At 46.5% G+C, this 24,835-nt stretch overlaps 1 protein-coding gene across 2 annotated transcripts in view; it reads right to left on the bottom strand.

Moving 5' to 3' along the window:
- The window catches only part of ABRAXAS2 (abraxas 2, BRISC complex subunit), a 29,535-nt gene that overhangs the window by 2,495 nt on the left and 2,205 nt on the right, over positions 1 to 24,835 (bottom strand). For both annotated transcript variants that reach the window (XM_029932761.1, XM_029932760.1), the window contains exons 2-8: positions 21,009 to 21,099; positions 17,297 to 17,333; positions 14,524 to 14,590; positions 6,501 to 6,691; positions 4,893 to 5,012; positions 4,287 to 4,371; positions 2,462 to 2,576 (exon numbers count right to left, since the gene is read on the bottom strand). In XM_029932761.1, coding sequence (XP_029788621.1) covers positions 2,462 to 2,576; positions 4,287 to 4,371; positions 4,893 to 5,012; positions 6,501 to 6,691; positions 14,524 to 14,590; positions 17,297 to 17,333; positions 21,009 to 21,099 — 706 coding nt within the window. The remainder of the gene's footprint in view (positions 1 to 2,461; positions 2,577 to 4,286; positions 4,372 to 4,892; positions 5,013 to 6,500; positions 6,692 to 14,523; positions 14,591 to 17,296; positions 17,334 to 21,008; positions 21,100 to 24,835) is intronic.

Below are 24,835 nucleotides of genomic sequence, written 5' to 3'. Positions count from 1 at the left end.
CTGCCCCTCCCCTGCTTGTGCTCTCTTTCTCTCTCTCTCTCTCAATATAAACAAACAAAAAATTTTTTAAAACCAGAATTTAAAAAAGTCATAAAAACCTTCTGAAGTATTATTGTCATTATTAATATCACTGTTTTCCAGATTACTATACAAGGGACCAGAGTTCAGAAAGGTTAAGTGACTTCACTAAGGGAGCGACTAGAAGGGAGGCCCCGGCACTGAGCGCAGATCTCTAATTCCAAACCCTGAGCTCCCTCCCTCCCGCTGCTCACTGAGCTCGCACACTGGGGACAGAAGCATGAACACACAGGCCCTATGCCCTCGGCAGTCACTTGAACGTGAGCTGCCGCTTTGCCAGACGCCAACAAGCATTCTTCTTCACCACTACCCATCACAACACATCACACACCATTTTCCCCTTCAAAGTTTCAAAGTCCTACGTTGGGTGGCCAGTTTTCCAGGTTCTAGGCCATAAATACCGCACGTTTTTTTCTTTAATGTAAGCTCTACACCCAACTTGGGCTCAAACTCCTGACCCTGACATCAAGAGCCGCACGTTCTATGGGCTGAGCCGGCCAGGCGCCCCAATACAGTGCGGTTTTGTGTGTGCTGTGGAATACTACCACTCTACGAGCCCACGGCCTTGGAAAATACTCGTAGAAAATTTAGAAAAGAACATAGAAAATAAAATCACCCAGAATTCTATCATCCAGATAACACTACTAGACTTTTGGTGAAACGAGTACAGAGTTTTTTGAAAAGATAAACATCTCAGGGGCGCCTGAGTGGCTCAGTCACTTAAGTGTCTGACTTCAGCTCAGGTCACGATCTCACAGTTTATGAGTTTGTGTGGACAACTCAGAGCCTAGAGTCTGCTTCCAATTCTGTGTCTCCCTCTCTCTCTGCTCCTCTCCTGCTCGAGCTCTGTCTCTGTCTCTCACAACTGAACAAACGTTAAAAAATAAATTAGGGCACCTGGGTGGCTCAGCTAGTTGAGCGTCCAACTTCGGCCAAGGTCATGATCTCCTGGTTTGTGAGTTCGAGCCCAACATTGGGCTCTGTGCTGACCGCTCAGAGCCTGGAACCTGCTTCAGATTCCGTGTCCCCCTCTCTCTCTCCCCCTCTTCCATTCACTCACTCACTCTCAAAAATAAACAAACATCAAAAAAATCTTAAAAATAAAATAAATTAAAAAAAACAATTTAACAAAAAAAGATAAACATGTTAGGTGTCAACCCTTACCCCCCTTTCTGAATTCCAGTCTGTGTGTGTGTGTGTGTATTTTAGATTTAACTGACATTGTATGTTTATGTCATTTTACACCCTAGTGCTTTCACTTGAGATTATACACTAGGTTCTATCCCAGATCATTAAAAATTCACTTCAATGGCTGTATTATATTCCACCATATAGATATGGCATAATTTATTCAATTTTTCGACTGTTATTCATTTGACTACTCCAATAGATTGTTTCTAAGAATTCAGAATCTTAAAGTTGTGATCATTATTCTTGTACATAAATCCTTGTCTGCATTTCTGATTATCTCTCAAAACATGTAACACTAAATGTGAATCAGGTATCACTTACCTGGAAATATATATTACCTTTTAATTGGTTCACAAATATTTTTTAAGTTACTTTTCTTTTTAAGTTTATTTACTTATTTTGACAGAGTGTGCACAAGCGGGGGAGAGATGGGGAGAGAGAGAGAGAGAGAGAGAGAGAGAGAGAGAGGGAGGGAGAGAGAGAGAGAGGGAGAGAGAGACTCCCAAGCAGGCTCCACTGTCAGCACAGATCAAGAGTTGGACGCTTAACCGACTGAGCCACACAGGTGCCCTGGTTTGCAAGTATTCTTATTAAATCAGAACGGATCGTACGTCTGACGTACAAACGTCAGCTCTGGCGGGTTTGGCGCGCATCCCTTCCCAGATTCTTGGGCCTCATTCGCACTCAGCCAGCTGATCCCTTTGCCTAATTGTGTCCATCCATCCGCGGCCACCAAAAACCAGACCTCACAGCGTCTGCTGGGACCCTGACTAGGAAGCGAATGGAAGCCAGGAGAACCCGGGGCCGCTCCTCCCTGCGGCGTCTGCTGGACACGGGGCGCGGCCGCACGTGGGAGGCGTGCGGGGCCGACTGGGGACATGGCATCCGCGTGCGCAGAGCGCAGGCCAGGCCCCGGGGAGGGCGGCCCCTCCTGGCGGGTGTTCTCACCGCCTCAGTCTTTCTCCTCTTAATCTCCTCCGTCTTTTGCCTCCAGAGACTTGGGAAGGACACAGTGAGAAACACCACCTCTTGTCTGGGAAGCTCGGCAACAAGGAAGGGAACGCTCTCCCGCCACCAGCCTCCCGTGGGGCTGGACGGGCGCAGGCGGGCTCCCGGGACGCGTCCTTCCGGCCTGGTGTTCGGAACGAGTCGTCTCCCTGATACCGAAAGGCGAAAGCCAGGGGACACTCACTTCTTTCTTGCTCCTTTTCGTGTTTCCTCTGGGCGATTTGTCTTCTCAACTTGCTCACCTCTGCCTGGCAGGACGCAACGACGCGCTCGCTCTTCTCCACATCGGCACACACCGCCTGAGGGACGACGACAGAGGACAGCCCGCGTCAGACCCAGGCACACGGCGACCCGCGAAGACAGCACTGCCCGCAGCCCCGCGGGGAGCCACGGAGCAGATGCGGGGGCAGGGCAGGAGCAGGACGGCCCGAGGGACCCGCACTGCTCTCCGCTGACTCGCTTTCTTACTTCTGTTGAGATGATTATGCGACTGAGCCTACGGGCTCTTAACAAATAACGGTAAGAGGGGAAAGACTGAGTATTTTCCCTCGATTGTTCGTTTTTATTGAAACGGAAAAAGGGTGTTGGATACCAGTCTAGCACACGAAGGGCGAACAAAAGATAGGACAGAAGTGAGATGCTTTCGACTCTAATTTATAACTAACCATCAAAAAGCAGATGTCGCCAAGATTTATTTCACAGAAATGATCTATCATTAGGGAGAGCGGGAAGGAAAAGAAGTTCCAAAGCCCAGACGAGCAGGCGGGCCAGGGCGGCGACACCTATGCGGCCTAGCTGTCCCCAGCGGCGCCGCGCTCCCGGGCCTGCGGAGCGGCCTCGTCCAGGTGGCAGAAGAGGCCAGAGCAGCCGCTCTGAAGTCGGCTAGACAGCTGCTGACAGTCTGAAAAGAGCACGGTCATGAATTTAGGACAAAAAGCTGTTTTTCACTGCACGTTCCTGCCATAGCAGAAATGCCAGAAACTGCCAGAAAGTAGGCCGGTCACCAGGGAGCCTGTATAAAGCTCCCCGGGCTGCTAGGCGGGCCAGGGCCCCGCGGGAACACTGGCACTGGGCTGAGCAGGGCGCTTCCCTCCTTTCCGCGGCTGCCTTGACCCCTCTCTGTTTCTGGGGCTCCTTCCTCCAGGCCTGGGGGAGCTTCGCCGGCTGCACCACCTGCCCCTGTTCTCAATGCCTCTTCTGTTCTTAGGGTTTAGAGCAAATGGCTCCTAAGAACACCCTGGGGATGGGGAAAAGTCGGTGGGAAAGTGCTGTCAGCACCCAGCTCAATCACTGGCTTGGAGGCGATGCTTCCGTAAATGTTTGTTACATGAATGGCTAGAAATGAAGAGGCTCCAGCGAGAGCCCCCCACTCAGTGGGGGCAGCTGGGGGCACAGCGAGTGGACCGCAGCGAAGGAGCCGGGCCGCACCGGTTACGGGGGCCTTTCACTGCGGCCCCAACTCCGAGTGTCCCGAAGGAGACCGCTGTGTTCTCAGCAGTCCCCTGACCTCGGAATATGGCTCCCCCACGAAAACACTGTTGTAAATGGGGTCCGGAGTATTGAAAATAGTGGGGCGCCTGGGTGGCTCGGTTGGCTGAGCGTCGGATTTTAGCTCAGGTCGTGAACTCACAGATCTAGGAGTTCCAGCTCTGCGTCGGGCTGTGTGCTGACAGCTCGGAGCCTGGAGCCTGCTTCTGATTCTGTGTCTCCCTCTCTCTCTGCCCCTCCCCTGCTTGTGCTCTGTTTCTCTTTCTCAAAAATAAACATTAAAAAAATAGTAGTATTAATACTGTACTTCAGACTCTCTGCTTCCAGGTGCATAATGAGCCAGCCTTGGGCGGGCTGACGTGAGTAACTACCCCACACAGTGGATGTTATTTTGGGAAAGCACATTCTGACTTGTAGACCGTGATTCATTTGTCAGTTGGGAGACGATTAAAAATTAAAGAAGAATGCAAAGCACCGGGCGTTATGAAGAAGATAAAAAAGCTAGTAAATCGAGCGGTTACCTGCACTTTCTCCTGAAGTGCGTTATACACCTGATAAATCGCCCTGATGTCTTTCATGACTCCATCCTTGTCAAAGAAGTCAGTACTAGGAGAGAGGAGAAAAACGTCACAGAACTGTTTCAGCCACTAGACTGGAAAGCATCTTCCTATCACTTCCATCTCAACCTACTACCGAAACGCTATGGTTCCAAGGGACTGTCTGAGCAGCAATGCTCAGGCCACGAGACTCAAAGGAAAGAGAAAAGAACCCATGTCACCAGGACGACTTGAAAAAATAATAAAATGCTATACAGTTTTCAGTGACCACATTTAGCTTTTGGAACCTCAGAAAGACACACATTTTTTGGGAAACTTTTATATCAATTGTAACTCCCCCCCACCCTCCCAAAACTGTGGCAAATGTTTAAAAACAAAAGTACTGGTACAAGTAAACTATCTTTCTGATAAGCGTGAAATCCTGACATGTGGGGGGGGGGGGTCTAGAGGGTGGCCCAGCTGCATTTTTCCATTTCAATCACATCAAGCTTGACTGCACTGGTCTCCATGAATCCGTTACACAGTATTCACAGAAGAAAGGAAAACACTGTCATTTTGCTCTCTACTTACCCATGCTCTTTGATTACTTTGGCATAACTCTGAGACGTATTTGGCACTGAGGACACTTTGTACTCTTGCTGGCTAGTGTTGCCTAGATTGGGGATAGCAAGGGATATCCTCTGATTATACCTGCGGAGGAAGGAGGAAGACCGCGTTAAAGGCACTGAACCACGGGTCCCGGCGGCAGGAGCTGGAGTCTCAGCACTGATGAAACGCCAGGAGGTCTGACGGAGCACCTGCTTCCGCACACAAGCCAAGGGCGTACGGACCATAGAAACTCAACTGTAAGCCCTTTGAGAACTGAGTTCGTGTCCTATGCCTCCTCTGTGTCCCCATAGCAACCGGCAGAGTGCTGAGGAGGTTTATCGGAGTTCAGGAAACACCCACTGATTACTTCATGAAATCCTGCATGGCTATTTAACAACTAATAATTGTCTTCACAGGGATGCGGGGGTAGCTCAGTCAGTCAAGGATCCAGTCTGGCCTCAGGTCATCAGCTGACGTTCGTGAGTTTGAGCCCTACCTGGGCTCTCTGCTGTCAGTGAGGAATCTGCTTGGGATCCTTTCTCCCTCTCTCTGCCCCTCCCCTGCTGGTGCTCGCTCTCTCTCTCTCTCTCTCTCTCTCTCTCTCTCTCTCAAAAGTAAACAAACATTTAGCGGCGCCTGGGTGGCTCACTTGGTAAGCATCAGACTTTGGCTCAGGTCATGATCCCACTATTCGTGGGTTCGAGCCCCACATCAGGTTCTGTGCTGACAGTTCACAGCTCACAGCTCAGAGCCTGGAGCCTGTTTCCAATTCTGTGTCCGTCTCTCTGTCCCTCCCCTGCTCAAGCTCTGTCACTCTCTAATATAAATAAAAACATTAAAAGAAGGTTTTTTTACATAATAATAATTATTTTCACTGATGTTGATGCAATATTGTTTACAAGTGAATTTCCAGAAGGAAACCTTTCTGTTACAGATAGACATCGTAGTCACATGATTTTGTGTGTGTGCTGTCCTAAGTTCCCAATGCAAAACCTTCATTAACCAGTAGGTGGTTCAATTTTACAATTTTCTCTTTGAAATCGGTTTTAAAATTACAGACTTCTGGAGCGGTCAGACTCTATTTGTACATGACAGATTTTGGAGAAGCAAATGATGATTTCCAGCTGTTTATTCCTGTAAGAATCTATGCATAATTAACATATCTTGCTAATGCTTCTTGATTCAAAAACAATTTTAATTTATACAACTGACAGGAATACACCTTCTCTCACTACAAAGAAAACTAGCTGAAAGAGAATTATAAAAGCTTTTTTTTAAATGCTTATTTATTTTTGAGAGAGAGGGAGCACGTGAGCAAGGGGAGGGGCAGAGAGAGAGGGAGACACGGAATCCGAAGCAGGCTCCAGGTTCTCAGCTGTCAGCACAAAGCCTGATGCGCGGCTTGAACCTCCGAACTATGAGATCATGACCTGAGCCGAATTTGGAGGCTTAGCCAATGGAGCCTCCCAGACAGCCCAAAAGCTTTTCTCTAAAGATGCGGTAATACGCACATTTTCAAAGTCATAAACCTCAGTGACTTGTACAACATCTTTACCGTTTACATGAGGCTGGTGGGGACTCTTTCGTTACCTGCGATTTGGTCTAAAGAGGACGTATTCTAAAGCATGCGTGGAGTTGTTGGCGGTGGAGATGAAGCTGAAGAGAAGGAAGACGAGGTCGGGCACGCCGAGGATGCGGGTGAGCTGCTTGTGGAGCACCTGCTCTCGGTAGGACATCTGCTGCTGCGTGTTCCGCCGGAACCGGTACCACCCAATCACCTTCTGCAGTAAGAACAGGAGAAAAACCGGCATTAAAAGTTGCATGAAACCTGTGACTTTAGTTCTGAATGTACCGGTACAAACACTCGTAAACATGTTCATGGCGGCTTTACACGTGACAGCTCAAAACTAGACACGACCTCACTGCTCATCAACAGGAGAATGAGGAGACAGACAAGATTCCTAGAAGAAAACACAGGCAGCAATCTCTTGACATCTGAAACATTTTTCTAGCTATGCCTCCTCTGGCAAGGGAAACAAAAGCAAAAATACACTATTGGGATGACAGCAAAATAAAAAGCTTCTGCACAGCAAGGGAAATAATCAACAAAACTAAAAGACAACCTACTGAATGGGAGAAGATACTTGCAAATGATGTATCCAATACAGGGTTAATGTCCAAATTATATAAAGAAGTCCTACAACTCAACACCAAAAAAACCAAACAATCCAATTTAAAAATGGGCAGAGGACATGAACAGACATTTTTTTTCCAAAGAAGGCATACAGATGGCCAACAGACACATGAAAAGATGCTCAACCTCACTGGTCATCAGGGAAATGCAAATCAAAACCACAAGGAGATATCACTTCACAACTGTCAGAACGGCTAAAAAAAAAAAATCAAAACCAAACAAAAAGCAAAGAAAACCAATGAGAAAAAAACAAATGCTGGTGAAGATACGGAGAGAAAGGAAGCCTCGTGCACTACTGGTGGGAATGCAAACTGGTACAGCCATAGTGGAAAACAGTATGGAGGTTCCTCAAAAAATTAAAAATAAAATTACCATATCATCCAGTAATTCTGTTACCCAAAGGAAACAAAAACACTAATTTGAAAAGATATATACACGCCTATAGGGGCACCTCGGTGGCTCAGTCAGTTAAGTGTCCAGCTTTGGCTCAGGTCATGATCTCACGGTTTTTGGGTTTGAGCCCCACGTCGGGCTCTGTGTTGACAGCTAGCTCAGAGCCTGGAGGCTGCTTCGGATTCTGTGTCTCCCTCTCTCTCTGCCCCTCCCCTTCTCGTGCTGTCTCTCTCTGTCTCTCAAAAAAAAAAAAATTAAAAAAAAAAAAGAAACATACTCTTTAAGGGGCGCCTGGGTGGCTCAGTCGGTTAAGCATCCAACTTTAGCTCAGGTCATGATCTCACAGTCCATGGGTTCGAGCCCTGCGTCAGGCTCTGTGCTGACAGCTCAGAGCCTGGAGCCTGCCTCGGATTCTGTGTCTCCCTCTCTCTCTGCCCCTCCCCTGCTCACTGTCACTCTCAAAAAAATAAAAATAAAGACATAAAAAAATCTTAAAAAAAAAAGAAACATACTCAAGTGAAAATCCTGTTTTAAGACGTAAAGGTAGTTAAAAAATGTTAGCATCACTAAATTTGTTCTAATGTTTATTTATTTTTGAAACAGCAGATCCAAAGCAGGCTCCACGCTGATAGCAGAGAGCCCAATGCAGAGATTGAACCCACAAGACATTAGCTCATGACCTGAGCTGAAGTCAGAGGTTAAACCAACTGAGCCACCCAGATGCCCTTGTTAGTATCATTTTAAAATTAATAGTAAATTTCGACTATGTTTTGGAACTTTCATGTAGGAAAGAAATGAACCAACCTTTGCTGAGCCCCTGTGCCCAGCCCCCAGGTGGCTGTATTACAAATAATTTCAGTAATCATCACAACCCTGGTAGGTGAGTAATGTTTTCCCCACTGGGTTTTCATATCCCACGCAGGGAACTACGGGGAACACAGAAATAGTTCCTGCCCCCAGGGGGTTACTACTGAGCAGAAAGTGTAACTTCCAATTAAAGCAATTCATTTTGATATTCTTTATTTTTTAAGAAAGGTTTTCCAGGGCGCCTGGATGGCTCAGTCAGTTAAGCTTCTGGCTTCAGATCAGGTCATGATCTCATGGTTCATGGGTTCGAGCCCCGTGTCAGGCTCTGTGCTGACAGCTCAGAGCCTGGAGCCTGCTTCAGATTCTGTATCTCCGTCTCTCTCTGCCCCTCCCCTGCTCATGCTGTCTCTCTCTGTCTCTCAAAAATAAATAAAAAAACATAAAAAAAAACCAAAAAAAGAAAGGTTTTCCTTATTTTTAAAAAATAATTATTTATTTTGAGAGAGAGGCAGAGAGCTTGCGTGGATGAGGGACAGAGAGAGAGACAGAATCCAAAGCATGCCCCAGGCTCTGAGCTGTCAGCACAGAGCCTGACACAGGACTTGAACCCACGAACTATGAAATCATGACCTGAGCCAAAGTCAGACGCTTAACCAACTGAGCCACCCAAGTGCCTCGATATTCTTTTTTTTAAGTTTATTTATTTATTTTGAGAGAGAGGACAGACAAGAGGGAGGGGAGCAGCGGTGCCTGGGTGGCTTAGTCAGTTGAGCGTCCTGCTTCGGCTCAGGTCATGATCTCACGGTTTGTGGGTTCGAGCCCTGCGTAGGGCTCTGTGCTGACAGCTCAGAGCTTGGAGCCTGCTTCCGATTCTGTGTCTCCCTCTCTCTGACCCTCCCCTGCTCACACTGTCTCTCTCTGTCTCTAAAAAAAAAAAAGGGAGGGGAGCAGAGAGAGAGAGGGAGGGAGAATCCCAAGCAGGCTCCACACTGTCAGCACAGAGCCCAACATGGGGCTCAATCTCACAAACTGTTAGATCGTGACCCAAGTTAAAATCAAGAGTTGGACGCTTAACTGAGTTACCCATGCACCGCAATTCTGATATTCTTTAAACAAAAAGAAAACGCAAACATTTTCTGACAAGGTAAATCGTATAAAATGTTTTGTCCGAAGTCACAGACTCATGGGTGACAGCTCAGATGTGGAGCCTGTCTGCCTCTCTCTCCCACTGTACAACAGGAACTGTATAGTTCCAAACTGGTCACATGACAGTGGTCATTAAAAAGTAAAAAGCGTTTAAAAAAATAAGTGGATACGAAAACTCATCACCTTCCTGGAACCACTGGTGCCTGAGAACACGCCACATGGCAGGGCGAGCTCCAGGAGCAGGAGTCCCAGAGGCAGCTCCCCGTGCGTCCCTGCTCCCCCTGCAGAGCCCTGAGGGCGCCAGCGCCCCTGCGGCTCTCCTGAGCCACTCCCTGATGAACAGAAGCTGGCAAGGGGCCACTGGATGGCTGCGGTGCTTTTCACTAACGATTCTTATGGTTTTATTACATTGGTGGGTTTTTTTTCCTAATTCTTTTAATGTTTTGTTTTATTTTTTGAGAGACAGAGAGACACAGAGCATGAACAGGGGAAGGGCAGAGAGAGAAGGAGACACAGAATCCGAAGCAGGCTCCGGGTTCGGAGCTGTTAGCACACAGCCTGATGTGGGGCTCGAACTCAAGAACTCGAGACCATGACCTGAGCCAAAGCCGGACTCTTAACCGACTGAGCCCCCCAGGCGCCCCTCCATTTGTAATTCTGAGAAGCGGGGAGCTCTACACACTTATTTTGGACACCAGCTGAGAGCAACACATGTACTCATTTGACACTCGCTAAGATGTCCCATCATTCTGGGCAATGAATCATGAGATGCCCGATTAGTTCACGTCGGTGACATTCATGATTCTACCTTTCAGACTTAACAAGCTAGCTGCAGGACCGCTGAGAAGCTGCCTCACTGATCCTAAAAAGCCCGTTTTCTGACAATTATGTTTGGGCCGAGAGCAAAGTGTGGATGTCCTTCCCTACAACCTTATTTCTGACGTTTTATGGACAACGTCGCACAAACCCCCTCCACGCTCAGCTAGACAGCCGCTGACAGTTTTGGAGCCAAGGCAATCTTCCCCAGCACCGTCACACTTGTCACCTCCTTGCGGTGTGCCTGGTGGCCTTCTGATGATACTGAGGCAGCAGTTACAACTTAGCATTATCTACTAGAAGGCAGATGCTTCCAGAAGGCAGAAACCCTCCTCCCACTTGCTGATTTGGTCTTAGCCAAAGCCCTGGGGCTTGTGCAAACTCTGTAAACACAAGCCGGATCCTGCCAAGGCAAGGACCCCACGTGCCGCCGCCAATGCCCACACCACACGGCCCGGGGGCTCTGCAAGCACAAGCCTCAGCCTCTCCCTTTCGAGGGCCGCCAACGCGGTTTAGCAGCGTTGTGGACTTCCTATACTTGAGAGCCGCAAGCTCTACTGTAAACACGGTCCTAATATGTGTGATGTATTAGTTTCTGTTGTGACAAAAATCTTTATTAGCCTGTATTTTTAACAGAAAATTCTAGGAATCAGAGAACTTTTAATATTACTATGTATTTGGGGCGCCTGGGTGGCTCAGTGGGTTGAGCCTCCGACTTCAGTTCAGGTCATGATCTCACATTCGTGGGTTCAAGCCCCACGTCGGGCTCTGTGCTGACAGCTCAGAGCCTGGAGCCTGCTTCCGATTCTGTGTTCTCCCTCTCTCTCTGCCCCTCCCTGCTCATGCTCTGTCTCTCTCTGTCTCAAAAACAAATAAAACATTTAAAAAAATTTAAAAAAATAAAATGAAATTACTATGTATTTATTTTATGAGTTCAACACACTAAATTTTTGTTCAATTCTTAGGATTTTCCAATTAAATATTAGATTTGAAGCCTGCCTACCAAAAAGGCAGTTTATTTATTTATTATTTTATCTAATGTTTTTATTATTTTTTAAATTGACATCCAAGTTAGTTAGCATACGGTGCAACAATGATTTCAGGAGTAGGTTCCTTCATGCCCCTCACCCATTTAGCCCATCCCCCTCCCACAGCCCCTCCAGAACCCTCTGTTTGTTCTCCATAGTTAAGAGTCTCTTATGGGTTTGTCCCCCTCCATGTTTTTATATTATGTTTGCTTCTCTTCCATTACGTTCCTCTGTTCTGTGTCTTAAAGTCCTTGTATGAGTGAAGTCATATGATACTTGTCTTTCTCTGACTAATTTTGCTTAGCATGATACTCTCTAGTTTCTACCACGTAGTTGCAAATGCTACGGTTTCATTCCTTTTGATTGCCGAGTAATACTCCATTGTGTATAGCCCACATCTTCTCTATCCAGTCATCCGTCAATGGCCATTTGGGCTCTTTCCGTACTTTGGCTATTGTCGATAGCACTGCTGTAAACAGTGGGGTGCACGTGCCCCTTTGACACAGCACTCCTGCATCCCTTGGATAAATACCTACTAGTGCACTTACTGGGTCGTAGGGTAGTTTACTTTTAATTTTTTGAGAACCTCCACACTGTTCTCCAGAGTGGCTGCACCAGTCTGCATCTGACCAGCAGTGCCACAGAGATCCTCTTTCTCCGCATCCCCAAAGAGGCAATGTTTGAAGAGTTTTTTATTTTAATTTTTTAAATTGTTTATTGTTGGTTTTTTTGAAGAGTTTCTATCAGCACTTTCTTTAAGAGTTAATATTGAGTTATTATTAGATAGAAAATATTTTCTACGTTAGACACTGTTTAAAGTACACATATATTGAGGACATCCAGATGGCCAACAGGCACATGAAACGATGCTCAGCGTCACTCAGTATCAGGGAAACACAAATCAAAACCACACTGAGATACCACCTCACACCGGTCAGAGTGGCTAAAATGAACAAATCAAGAGACTAGAGATGCGGGCGAGGGTGTGGAGAGACGGGCACCCTCCTACACTGTTGGGGGGAATGTAAACTGGTGCAGCCGCTCTGGAAAACAGTGTGGAGGTTCCTCAAAAAACTATCCATAGAACTCCCCTATGACCCAACAATAGCACTGCTGGGGATTTATCCAAGGGATACAGAAGTGCTGATGCATAGGAACACATGTACTCCATGTTCATAGCGGCACTTTCAACAGTAGCCAAATCATGGAAAGAGCCTAAATGTCCATCACCTGAAGAATGGATCAGGAAGATGTGGTATATATACACAATGGAGTACTACACGGCAATGAGGAAGAATGGAATCTGGCCATTTGTAGGAAAGTGGATGGACCTCAAGGGTGTCATGCTAAGCGAGATAAGTCAGATGGAGGACAGATACCATATGCTGTCACTCATAGGTCTAACAGGAGAAACCTAACAGGGGACCATGGGGCGGGGGGGGGGGAAGAGTCAGGGAAAGGGAGGGAGACAAATCATAAGAGACTCTTGAATACTGAAAATAAATTGAGGGCTGAAGGGGAGGGGGCTTGGGGAAGGAGGGTGATGGGCATGGAGGAGGGCACTTGTGGGGAAGAGGGACTGGGTGTTATATGGAAACCAATTTGACAATAAACTATAAATAAAAAAAGTACACATGTATTTTTAAGCCTAATGTTTTTTTTTTTTTAATTTTTAAAACATTTTTGAGAGACAGAGAAAGAAAACGAGTGAGGGAGAAGCTAAGAAAGAGGGAGACACAGAATCTGAAGCAGGCTCCCTCCTGCACTGACGCAGGGCTTGAACTCATGAACCACAAACCATGAGATCATGACCTGAATCGAAGTTGGATGCTTAGCCGACTGAACCACCCAGGCGCCGCCAAGCCTAATGTCTCAGGTGCACCCCTGCAGGTAGTACAATCACCCTTTTGAGGTGGCAATGCAAGTTTGTACCTTTCCTTGGGGGGGACCCAAACTAGAATCAACTATAAAGCTTTTCCGTCATCAAATATTATATGCCATCTTTTTGCTTTTGTGCTAGAAATTTGGATTTTTGAAAAGAATTATTTTTTAAAAATTTTTAATGTTTCTTTATATTTGGGGGGGGGGGGCAGAGGATCCAAAGCGGGGTCTGTGCTGACAGCAGAGACACTGATGCAGGGCTCCCTCACGACCCGTGAGGTCATGACCTGAGCTGAAGTCAGACACTTAACCTAAGTGCCCCCATCTTTTTTTGTTGTTGTTGTTAGGGAGAGAGTGCACGAGCAGGGAGGGCAGCAGATAAAGAGAGAGGATGGGGGTGGGTATGAAAGAGAGGAAAAGAGAGCGAGGGAGAGAGAGAATATCTTAAGCAGCTGAGCGTGGAGCCTGACACGGGGCTCAACCTCATGACCTTGGGATCGTGACCTGAGCCAACATCGAGAGTCAGAAGCTCGGGGCGCCCGGAGGGCTCAGGCGGTTGAGCGTCCGGCTTTGGCTCAGGTCTTGATCTCACGGTTTGTGGGTTCAAGCCCCGCATCGGGCTCTGTGCTGACAGCTCAGAGCCTGGAGCCTGCTTCGGATTCTGAGTCTCTCTCTCTCTCCGACCCTCCCCTGCTCGCGGTGTCTCTCTGTCTCTCAAAAATAAATAAAGTATATTAAAAATAAAAAGTCAGAAGCTCCACTGACCGAGTCCCCCAAGTACCCGTCACTTGCCAGTCCATCCAGGCCTGCTCACCGTGTAATCAGAGCACTACATGCACTTGTTACAGAACTCAAAGACACATGACCTTCCGGAAAAACATCTACGTCCAATGTTAACTGAACGTGAAAGAGTAATATACCCAAAGATGTTTAATTATGGCTTACATTTTTTAGAAATATTTTTCCTGATTATAAAATTAATGCATGTACAGAAGATACTTGCAAAATTATTTTAAAAATTACAAAAATAGAAAATTAGAACCACCTAGAGTCAACTCAACCATTTTTAACTCTCTGAACTATAGTTCTTTTTTTTTTCCCCCTTTGGAGTTTTATACAATGTTACCATACTACATAAATGCCTACATTTTTTTCTATTGATATGTTATAAACATTATCTCACGCCTGTCATTTACTGTCATTTACATTTAAAATCTACTTAAGTCAACAGACCCCTCATAAGTTAATATCAAATCATACTGTTTCATTTTACATTCCTTGCTGGTTTTAAGTTTAGATAAGATAAAGAGGGATTTCCAAATCAGACTGAGCAATAAATAGAACATACCTTTCTCCGATCCTTAAGAATCCTGTCCAAACTCTCTTCGTTAACTTTGCTTGCATAGTCATAAAAACTGTTTATTTAAAAGGAAAAACATACTTTATTAAAATGGCATACACACTATTTGGATCTGCATACGCTTCGCCTCGTGTGTCTATGGGTCACTGAATCCTGAAAGCGGGTAATGGAGCTGTAACGGCTTGTCTTCCACAGATACACAGAGAACTCTATGTCCTTGCTTCACTGATGATATAGGATACCTTTTGCATCAAAGAATACTCCAGAGACTGCTACAATTCAAAAGGTATTACTTCCACATGTGGGAGGTACTGAGCCCAAGTAATTACGAAACGTGCGGCTTCCTTGTTTCTAAGTATCGATTACTGATGGGGAAACAAGAACGCAGGAGCTCTTTTTCTGAGAAATGCAGAAGGGGGAGGAACATCTGGTAAATGTTTGGCTGCATGCTTTCTCGCAGAATTTCATTTCATTCTTGCCTCAAGGCTGGTGGGCAGGTATTAGCACAGCCCAACGTGTCCCAAGTCTTAGACCCAGTTTTGTAGATAAAGAAACTTCAGGTAAGTGACTTGCCTCAAGCCACAGAGCTGGCAGATGGAAGAACTGAGGTTGGAAGCTGTGTCTGACCCTCAGATAGCCCTGCCTGACCTGGGTGCTACGGTGAGCACGCCGGGCATAATGCTGTGCAGGCCCTTCTGCCACTGGCTGTGCCGTCCCTCGTCCCTCCCCCCTCCCCCCACCACCATTCGCCCAGGCCTTATAAAGCAGCAAGAAGATCACGAAACAGTAAAAACAAAAACAAACCCACTGAACCGGAAGTTAGGGGATACCAGCCCCGCTCTGCCTCCCACCTTATGACCTCACACAAGTCACTTAACCTATGTGGTCTCCATTCCCCTTTGCGGAAAGAGGGAGTAGACCCAGACTTCTAAGGTTTCCTTTCAGTTCCAAGAATTATTACAGGTCCATGATTTAAACTTAAGTCCTGGGGTGCCTGGCCGGCTCAGCTGGAGTGTGACACCGCTGTTCTCACCCACGTTGGGTGTAGAGATTATTTAAGACAAATAAATAAAAATTTTAAACAAACTTAGTTAAGTCCTTGTCGTGGTACTTTACTGACAGCGCATTAAAGAAGTCCTCGGGAGGGCAAGGCAGGCAGAGCTTTGCAGAACCAGGGCCGAATCGGACACTTCCATGGACCAAACACAGGGAGTGTGTGGACCAGGGCCTGAATCATTTCATTTGCTCTGAGATTCTTCTCAAATGCGTTGCTTGTCTTGCTTCCCATTCCTCTTCGGTTGCATATAAATCTAAAGTGATGAGGTTTCCAGCCACTTTCAGGCTTTATCCAGAGGTAGCTAGCCATCATGCATGAGGTCCCGCCTCTGAAATAATCAATGGGTAGGTGCATGTGTCGTGGTGCGGGGGTCCCCAGGAGTTCCTGGGTGCAAGGGGCTGGGTGTTTGGGCCAGCTGAGAACAGACCAGGGGTCAGGGTGAAAGCAGGGGACACACAGCAAGAAGAGCTAGGCACCGGGGCTGGCAGGTGTTAGAGAAGGCAGCGTTGACCGAGACTGCTGGAATGTACTAGCGTGGGGAGCTCTGGAAGGGAAGGACCAGCTTCTGGGATGGCAGAACACACCCTTGGTGGTGGGGGGGTGGGGCTTAAGAAACACAGGGCTGAAATCATCATACCTACCATCAGGGGGAGGGGTCTGGGCTGAGAGAGCAGGCAGAGGCCTGGGTGGGAGTCTGGGCAGAAAAGCACTGGAAGAGGCCACTGGCGTTTTCTTCCCCTCACCCTCCACACGCGTCACGTGCTCCCTCCCTTCTGAATTTGCTCCTCCCATTTTTTCCCCTTTCTGTCCTTTAGTTGGTCTTAGTATACAATGGGTGTGTACTAACTTATACTCACATGCGCAAAAAGAAAGTTCCATGTTTCCTTTCCTTGTACCTTAAAGTTGAACACTGAACATTTTTTACTCTTCTTAAAAACACCTGTTAAATTATTTTGTCCATGTGTGATCCTTATCTTCCTGCTCTGTGGCTGAAAAGTCCTTGGGGGGTTGCTGGAACAGGCGTTCACTGGAAACCTCTGAGGCCAAGATTTATACCATCCCCTCGCCTCTCCTTCCCTGACCTAACACTGTGCCCCAACCACACTGGTGTTTGGTCACAGACAGGTGAGCGTGGGTCTCCTCGGTTATACGTGTGACGTTAGAGCCACAATCAGCTGCAGACCTAAATTCACTGCTTTGTTTTTTAATCCCAGTTCTTTTTTTAAAATGTTTATTTATTTATTTTTGGGGCGCCCGGGTGGCTCAGTCAGTTAAGCATCCGGCTTCGGCTCAGGTCATGATCTCACGGTTCATGGGTTTGAGCCCTGCGTCGGGCTCTGTGCTGACAGCTCAGAGCCTGGAGCCTGCTTCGGATTCTGTGTCTCCCTCTTTCTCTGACCCTCCCCTGCTTGCACTGTCTCTTTCTGTCCCTCAGAAATAAATTTAAAAAAATAATAATAAAAAAATTTTTAATGTTTATTTATTTATTTTTGAGAGAGAGGAAGAGCAAGGTGCAGAGAAAGGGAGAGCGTGAACCCCAAGCAGGCTCTGTGCTGTCGTCACCACCTGTGAGATGGTGAGCTGAGCTGAAATCAAGAGTTGGTGCTTAACCCACTGAGCCACACAGGCACCCCAATATTCACTAGTTTTTATCGACCAATATTTTAAAAAAGACTAAAAGTGACAAAGAAGGATGTGGCTTACCTAAAAAGTTTTGAACAAGGCTGATGGTTATGGATTTCTGTAATGAAAAAGAAAAAAAAAAACACATCTTAATCTGGGAAGGTACAGTATAAAGTATAAAATAGCCCAGGTTTTTTTTTTTTTTTAATCAAAATCTCTCGAGCAATGAAAACACCGCTTCCCTGTCCCCGGCAGGCGCTGTGTGTCCACTGGGGAAGGCGGTGTGTCCTCTTCACACTTCAGCTCAAGGACACGCTCTCAGAACAAAGTAAACCGGGGAACAAGTTCTGTTTCCACCGGTCCCCCTACGAGGAGCACACATCGGAAAGCTTTTGTTCAGAACCCGCGGCTGTTGTGTGCCCTCATTCAAACTCACCTATTTAAACAAAGCGTAAGAGGAAAAAGTAACAACTGGCTGGAAGCATCTAATCAAAGTGGTGAAGTGCTGTGCAGACAGCCGGGGAGAGGAGGCCCGACCACCCGCCATCAGCAACCCACTAACGGGCTCGGGACAACTCGGGCCATGTGTTCTGAAGGGCAAGGGAGGAGGCGGCTCTGGAGGCCTGTTAACCCTTTCAGACTGTCAGCACCAAGGGAAACAGTCATTTAGAAGGCAGATCCTAATGGCTTCTGGAAATATTGCTGTGATTGAAAGAACAATTTCTTCAAGCTCATCAGGGGGCTTAGGGTCTGGGTGGCTTTATAAGACCATGAAACTAATTAACCATTCAATTCTATTAATAACATTCTTCTGGACAGAGGCTAATCACCTGTTGTTTAAAAAGCTACAGCCACAGAGTTCCAGGCTACAATTTTAATGCAATTAAAATGAAACCATGACCCTGGAGGACACGGGGCTGTGCCCACTAGCTTCTGTCCTAACGTTAAGGCCGCCAGAACACGCGTACGAATGGAGTCCCCTCACTGGGAAGATAAGTTCATTGCCTCGCAGAGCTGTCGACAAAGTGATGCAAATAAGAAACCTTCATCTAGAAATTGTTCTCTTTTATCAACAAACATAATACATTTTACACCATCCTGCATTATTTCAGGTACTTTACTAACAGCAATTAGAACATGGAACATTTGTAGCAAAAACTTTAAAGAGAGTTCAGGGAAACAAAGAAATCCTCACCTTCTACTTTAAAAGGTTATTTTCAGAAACCCCCTCGAGTCAGTTCTGAACCCCAAATACACACAGCCGCCGCCCCAGCAGACCTCTGTTCTGGTTTACAACCGGGGTTAGATGCACACTATGGGTATGCCCTGGGTGTCCTGTGGCCTTTGCTAAAGGAAGCTGGATCTTTCTCTTGTAAGATTCTCTGAAATGCCTAAGCCCTCCGTGGAGACGACTGGGTGAAGGCCTGCAAGGCGAGGAAGCCGCGGGTCAGAAGGAGGCCAGCTCGCACGCAGCCCTGGAAACGGCAGAAGCAGGGCAGCCTCGCCTGTGGTTCCAGCGTTTGCTGAGCCTCTAAGCTCGTCCACGCGGTCCAGACGCCTCTTTACACGTGTATGGCGTCTCTGCACTCATTTCCTTGTAAGCCCCCCGGACCTAGGCCGTGCTGGCTGATCTTCCCATGTCTCCTTCCCTCCGCGGGCGACTGAGTGGCTCCAGCACCCCCAACCTTTCCAGTAACTGCAGCAGTGCCACCTCTGTTCCCTCCCCTTCCCAGAACTAAGGATAGACAGCTCTACCTAATGTGCTAGCACAGCCTTTCAAATTAATATGTAGTCAACATGAAATGCGACTCTTCGTGTTCTGAATGTAGCACTCATTCTTTATGAAGTCCTTATCACACAGAGGAAGAAAAGGGGTCTGCATGTGGATTCAGACACGTACACCAAATAATGACTGTGGTCAGTGCATTTTATGTAGAACCTCTCATTCTGGGGGGTAAGCCACACCAGGAAGTTTCCTTACCCCACTGGTCTGAACTCCTACTCATAGCCCTTCAGCTAACATGTGTCTGTCTGACCCAGGTTTTCCAGAGCCCCTGGCTGATATTTCTAACATGCTTTCATTTTTGAAAGAACACTCTTCCAACGATAACAGGACTTCTAAGACAATGCCAGCAAACACTTTGCCCCTGAGAGCCATAATCCGTTTCAAACAATGAAATGAATATAGCTAATAAGCCAAACGCTGTGCAGAAGATGGTTGTCATGGGGCTCTCTATCGATCGGCACTTCTCCGCGTCTGCAATACCATGGAAACGTATTTACTGCGAGAACCAGCAGGTTTGCAGAGCAGATAGAGTGCACTAAGCTGCAGAACTGGAATTATTGTACCGTTCTACACAGCCAGGACACTCGTCAGAAATGCTACTTTTGTGACCGCGCCAGCTAAGAGAGCTCTTTCTTGTGCGGTTTGCTGTCAGTTAACTCCGGCATTTTAACCTTCATAGACCAAACTCGTTTCGAAAACCCAAGTGCAAACAGTAAAACTGCACACATGTGCAGTGACACAGAGTCTCTATCTCAGGATTTTAAAGAGTTAAGCAAAATGAAATCTCAGAGCAGCTACACCCAGCATATCAAGTCTTCATAGTAAGTCATTATTGTGGGGAGTGGGTTTTGAAGTTTTGGTCCTTTAGGAAATTAACATTTTCTTGCCTCCCCCCACCCATCCTACCCCCACCTCAGTCCTCATCCTGCCTCCCAACCGATGTACTAGAAAGACTTTCAGAACAGGTTTGAGATTGATGACGTGGCCCCAACGTAACCTGACCTCCCGGCGACACTGCAAACCAGAAACCATTCCCCTGCACACTCTGTATTTCAGTCGTGTAGAAACGGGCCAGATTCCCTGGATATGTTATGCACTCCCTGCTCTGGGCTCCTCTGAGTGCACCGCCCACTAGCCCTAAGTTCACCTCCTTCATGACATCTTTGCTGATTTTAGCCACCAGCAGAGTGTTTTTACAACTTAGGGGACTGTCTCTGTTCCTTCCTTACGGGTCTCATGTTGTGCGGTTGTCTGGTGTCTCTCTTTACCCTCCTGCCCCCCTGCCACACTCCTGGCAGCTAGAGAGGCATCTGGGCACCCCCTCGTTGCCTGGCACACGCCCCACACGTGACGGTCAGGAAGTGTTGGCTGCAGAAGGGAAATGCCCCTTGCTGTGTTCTGAGCATCAGGATACGCTGTCTGGCAACATGCTTGTGGTGCAGCGTGATCCCTATTTATCAAAAACGGGGCTGATCCGAGGAGAGTGGGCGCATCTGTAAATGCTCCTTCATCTTCCCGGGCAATCGCCCCAAAATGGACTGCTTGGCTTGTTCTCCAGGAGGCTGCGTAGATTTAGCAAACAGCTCATGTACACAAGCATTAACATCTTTGCCAGATCCCTCCAGGAAAGACCAGCCCAACACATCCATTCGTCACAGCAAGAGGGGATGCTGACAGCGGCGGACAGCCCAACACGCAAACTTGGGGTTCGCTGTGGTGCTGAAGAGACGCCCAAGGGAAGCGGCGCAGAGCAGATCAGTGAAGGGCTGGCCAGGGGGTAAGAGACATCTTTACAAGGCCACGTGCACATAGAGCCGCCGCCGCAGGCTCCCACTGACTCAGAAAACATCTCATACCTGGTATCTGGGCAGATGATCTGCACTGTAATTTTAATTGTTTTCTATGTGCCTTTAATCTTTCAGATTCAAATCAGGTAAGGGCCAAAGACAAAACACACAGCATCGATAGAGAAAAAGTATCTCTAAGCTCAGCGACTAACTCACTCACCGATTACTTGCAGAAATTCTGTGTTGCTGATTTGTGAGTCACTGATGCTAAATGTTTCCTCTTGTCTTACCTCTCCCAGCAGAAATCCTTCCTAAAAATAATAAAAGAAAATAGTTGCAAACTAAAAATAACGACAGCTTTTTACTGCAATTAAGAGGAATGGACGGCATTATAGGGGCGCCTGCGTAGCTCAGTCGCTTAAGCCTCCGACTTCGGCTCAGGTCAGATCTCACATTCGTGGGTTCGAGCCCTGCGTCAGGCTCTGTGCTGACAGCTAGCTCAGAGCCTGGAGCCTGCTTCAGATTCTGTGCCTCTTTCTCTCTCTGCCCCTCCCCCCCTCATGCTCTGTCTCTCTGTATCAAAAATAAATAAAACATTAAAAAAATAAATTAAAAAAAAAAGAGGAATGGACAGCATTATAATAACATTTTAACAATAATCCAAAAAGCTTACCAAATAAACTATTCTTCTACAAACCAACAAGTAAGACTAAAGCAATTTGAGATGTATCGATTAACTGGATTGTTCGAATAAAGGATTCCATACACAATGAAATACTTTTATCGCTTCAAAAAAAAAAACCAGCAAAAATAAGTAGAGTGAATTCATTTCATAAATCCTATTGAGTAATAACCGTTATCAAAAAAGCTCAGGAAGCAGAAATATTCTGAAGTTGTTTTCTGGAAACAGCATACAATTTCTTGCTTTTTTTTAAATTTTATGTTTTTTATTTATTTGTGAGAGACAGAGAGAGACAGCACGAGCAGGGAAGGGTCGGAGAGAGAGAGGGAGACACAGAACCGGAAGTAGGCTCCAGGCTCTGAGCTAGCGGTCAGCACAGAGCCGGACGCGGGGCTCGAACCCACGAACTGTGAGATCAGGACCTGAGCCAAAGCTGGACGCTCAACCGACTGAGCCACCCAGGCGCCCCATACAATTTATTTCATTGTTTTAAAAGCACTGTTAACGATAAAAGGAGCAAGAGGTTAACACAAGGCACAATGAACTGCTCTTGTTCGGGCTGTGGGAAAGGATTTCAGCAACTAAGTTTCTTATCGCTCAGATGATCATTTTTCCTTAATAAACACCGCGGTCTGTATCTTCACACCTTTGGAGAACATACTCGGTAAACCCTGGATGGCTCAGCACGTAACCTTTTGAGCGAGCGGGTGTCCTCACGCTCAGCACAGGCGCCCTGGGAGAACGTTAACGTCTGTCACAGAAACTTCCCTGGAGAGGGTGAGCCAACAGCTGTTCTGCAATCCCCTTCCCACAGAGTCGCGCGGCCCACTCTTCCCTCCATTTTGCTCATTTTTTAAAAAAATAATTTTTTAAAGTATATTAGAGAGAGAGAATATGTAGGAAGGGCAGAGAGAGAGAGAGAGAGAGAGAGAGAGAAAATTCCGAACAGGCTCTGCATTGTCAGTGTAGAGCCGACATGGGGCTTGAACTCACGAAAACATGATCCTGCCATGAACCGAAATCAAGAGTTGGACTGAGCCACCCAGGAGCCCCCATCCATTTGGCTCTTGACTCAAATGGCACCTTATTAGAGGCGCCTTCCCTGGCCAACATAATGGAAACAGGGTCTGCCAGAAACTCTGTCTCCTGTCCGCTGCATTTTTTCCTTCTCAGTCTTCTCACTCGCTGCTGCTTAGTACATCCTTATATTAACAAATAAATGTCGGGCCACCTGGGTGGCTCAGTCAGTTAAGCTTTCGACTTTGGCTCAGGTCATGATCCCACTGCTTGTGGGTTCAAGCCCTGCATCGGGCTCTGTGCTGACAGCTCAGAACCTGGAGCCCAGTTTGGATTCTGTGTGTGCGTGTGTGTGTGTGTGTCTCTCTCTCTCTGCCCCTCCCCTGCTCACAGTCTATCTTTCTCTCTAAAATGAATAAATGTTAAAAAAAATTTTTTTTAATGCCTACACCTACTAAAATGTAAGCCCCATGAGAGCAGAGACTCTGTGTGTGTTCACTGCTCTATCGGCACCCAGCACAGTGCCTAACACGTTGGAGGTGCTCAATAAATACTGGCTGAGGATATTTGTTGAAACAATGCCTCCCTTTTATGTTTATGTATTTAGTTTGAGAGAGAGCAGGGGAGGGTCAGAAAGTGAGAGAGAAAGAGAGCGTACGGTAGAGAGAGATGGGGGGAACAGAGGATCCAACACAGGCTCTGAGCTGACAGCAGAGAGCCCAATGTGGGACTCGAACTGTATGATAAAGACCTGAGTTGAAGTTGGACGCTTAACTGACTGAGCCGCCCGGGTGCCCCGAAACAATGCCCTAGAACTACATACCTTTCTATTCCAGGCTAACCCTTCAAATCAATTAAAGAATTTTCCTAGTTTAAAAATATTCCCAGTTGGGGGGCGCCTGGGTGGCTCAATCGGTTGAGCATCTGACTCTTGATTTTAGCTCAGGTCACGCATGATCTCACAATTCCTGGGTTCAAGCCCCGTGTCAAGCTGTGGGCTGACAGCACGAAGCCTGCTTGGGCTTCCTTGCCTCCCTCTCTCTCTGCTCTTCCTCCCACCACAACATTTTCTCTCTCAAAAATAAACATTAAAACATATATATTTCCAGTTGGAATCTGTGGGGGTGAGGACATGTTTTACAGCAAAGCTTTTGTATTGAATTAGGGGAGCAGAGTGTCCCAAAATCCCAAGTCATCATATACAGGACATTTCTCAAACTTGAGTAATATACATATCCTTTTAAAAAAAAATTTCTCTCGGGTGCCTGGGTGGCTCAGTTGGTTGAGCATCCAACTCTTGATTTTGGCTCTGGTCATAATCTCACAGTTCGTGGGACAGAGCCCTGCATGGGTCTCTGTGCTGACAGCAGGGAGCCTGCTTGGGATTCTCTCCCTCTCTCTCTCTCTCTGCCCTCCCCCAACTAGACGCATGCACATGCGCTCTCATTCAAAATAAAACATTTTACAAAATTTTCTCTCAAGCCTAAAGGAGTGCTCATGACTATTAGTTTGAGAAACAGTGACTAAAATAGCTTGTTTTAATCCGTAAAATTCTTTTGGTTATGAGTTCTCACAACAATAGAGAAGCTTTGTCTTTGTAACAAGTTAATAAAAATTAAAGTGAAACAAAGTTTCAATTCCTATAGAAGTTTACACTTCAAGGGGCGCTTTGGAGGCTCAGTCGGTTAAGTGTCCAACTTCAGCACAGGTCATGATCTCGAAGTTTGTGAGTTCCAGCCCTGCATCGGGCTCTGTCCTGACAGCAGCTCACAGCCTGGAGCCTGTCTTGGGATTCTGTGTCTCCCTCTCTCTCGGACCCTCCTCTGCTCGGGCTCTCTTGGTCTCTCAAAAATAAATAAAAAAAATTAAAAAAAAAATTAAGTCTAGTTTGTCTTACAAAAAATTTTTTTAAAAAATAAAAAGAACTTTAAGAATGTATCTACAGATTTCCAGTGTCCCACAGTTTAGGATTGCCAGACTAAGAAAATAAATATGCAGGCTATCCAATTAACTGTGAATTTCAGACAATGTACAATTTTTATGTCATATTTAGGATATGCTTACACTAAAAAATTGCTTCCTATTTATCTGAAATTCACACTTAACTGAGTGCCCTGTATTTCACCTGACAACTCTATCATAGTCCTCAGGTTGAAAAAGTCAACAGTGACATCAAGACATTCCAAAGCCACATGTAAAATGAGTGTTTATTATCTACTAATCTGGATTATCTGAGCCACTGTTACTTTACAACAGAAGGAGGCAAATGGTAGTATGTGGGCTCAATCTAGCTTCATGCCTGTTAGTGTATAGCCCACAAGTTAAGAATAGATTCTAGGGACGCCTGG

The sequence above is a fragment of the Suricata suricatta genome, chromosome 2, assembly GCF_006229205.1.
Source record: "Suricata suricatta isolate VVHF042 chromosome 2, meerkat_22Aug2017_6uvM2_HiC, whole genome shotgun sequence".
Classification (NCBI taxonomy): Eukaryota; Metazoa; Chordata; class Mammalia; order Carnivora; family Herpestidae; genus Suricata; species Suricata suricatta.
The sequence above is the reverse complement of the archived record's forward strand: the minus strand, read 5'-3'. Positions and strand labels throughout refer to the sequence as shown.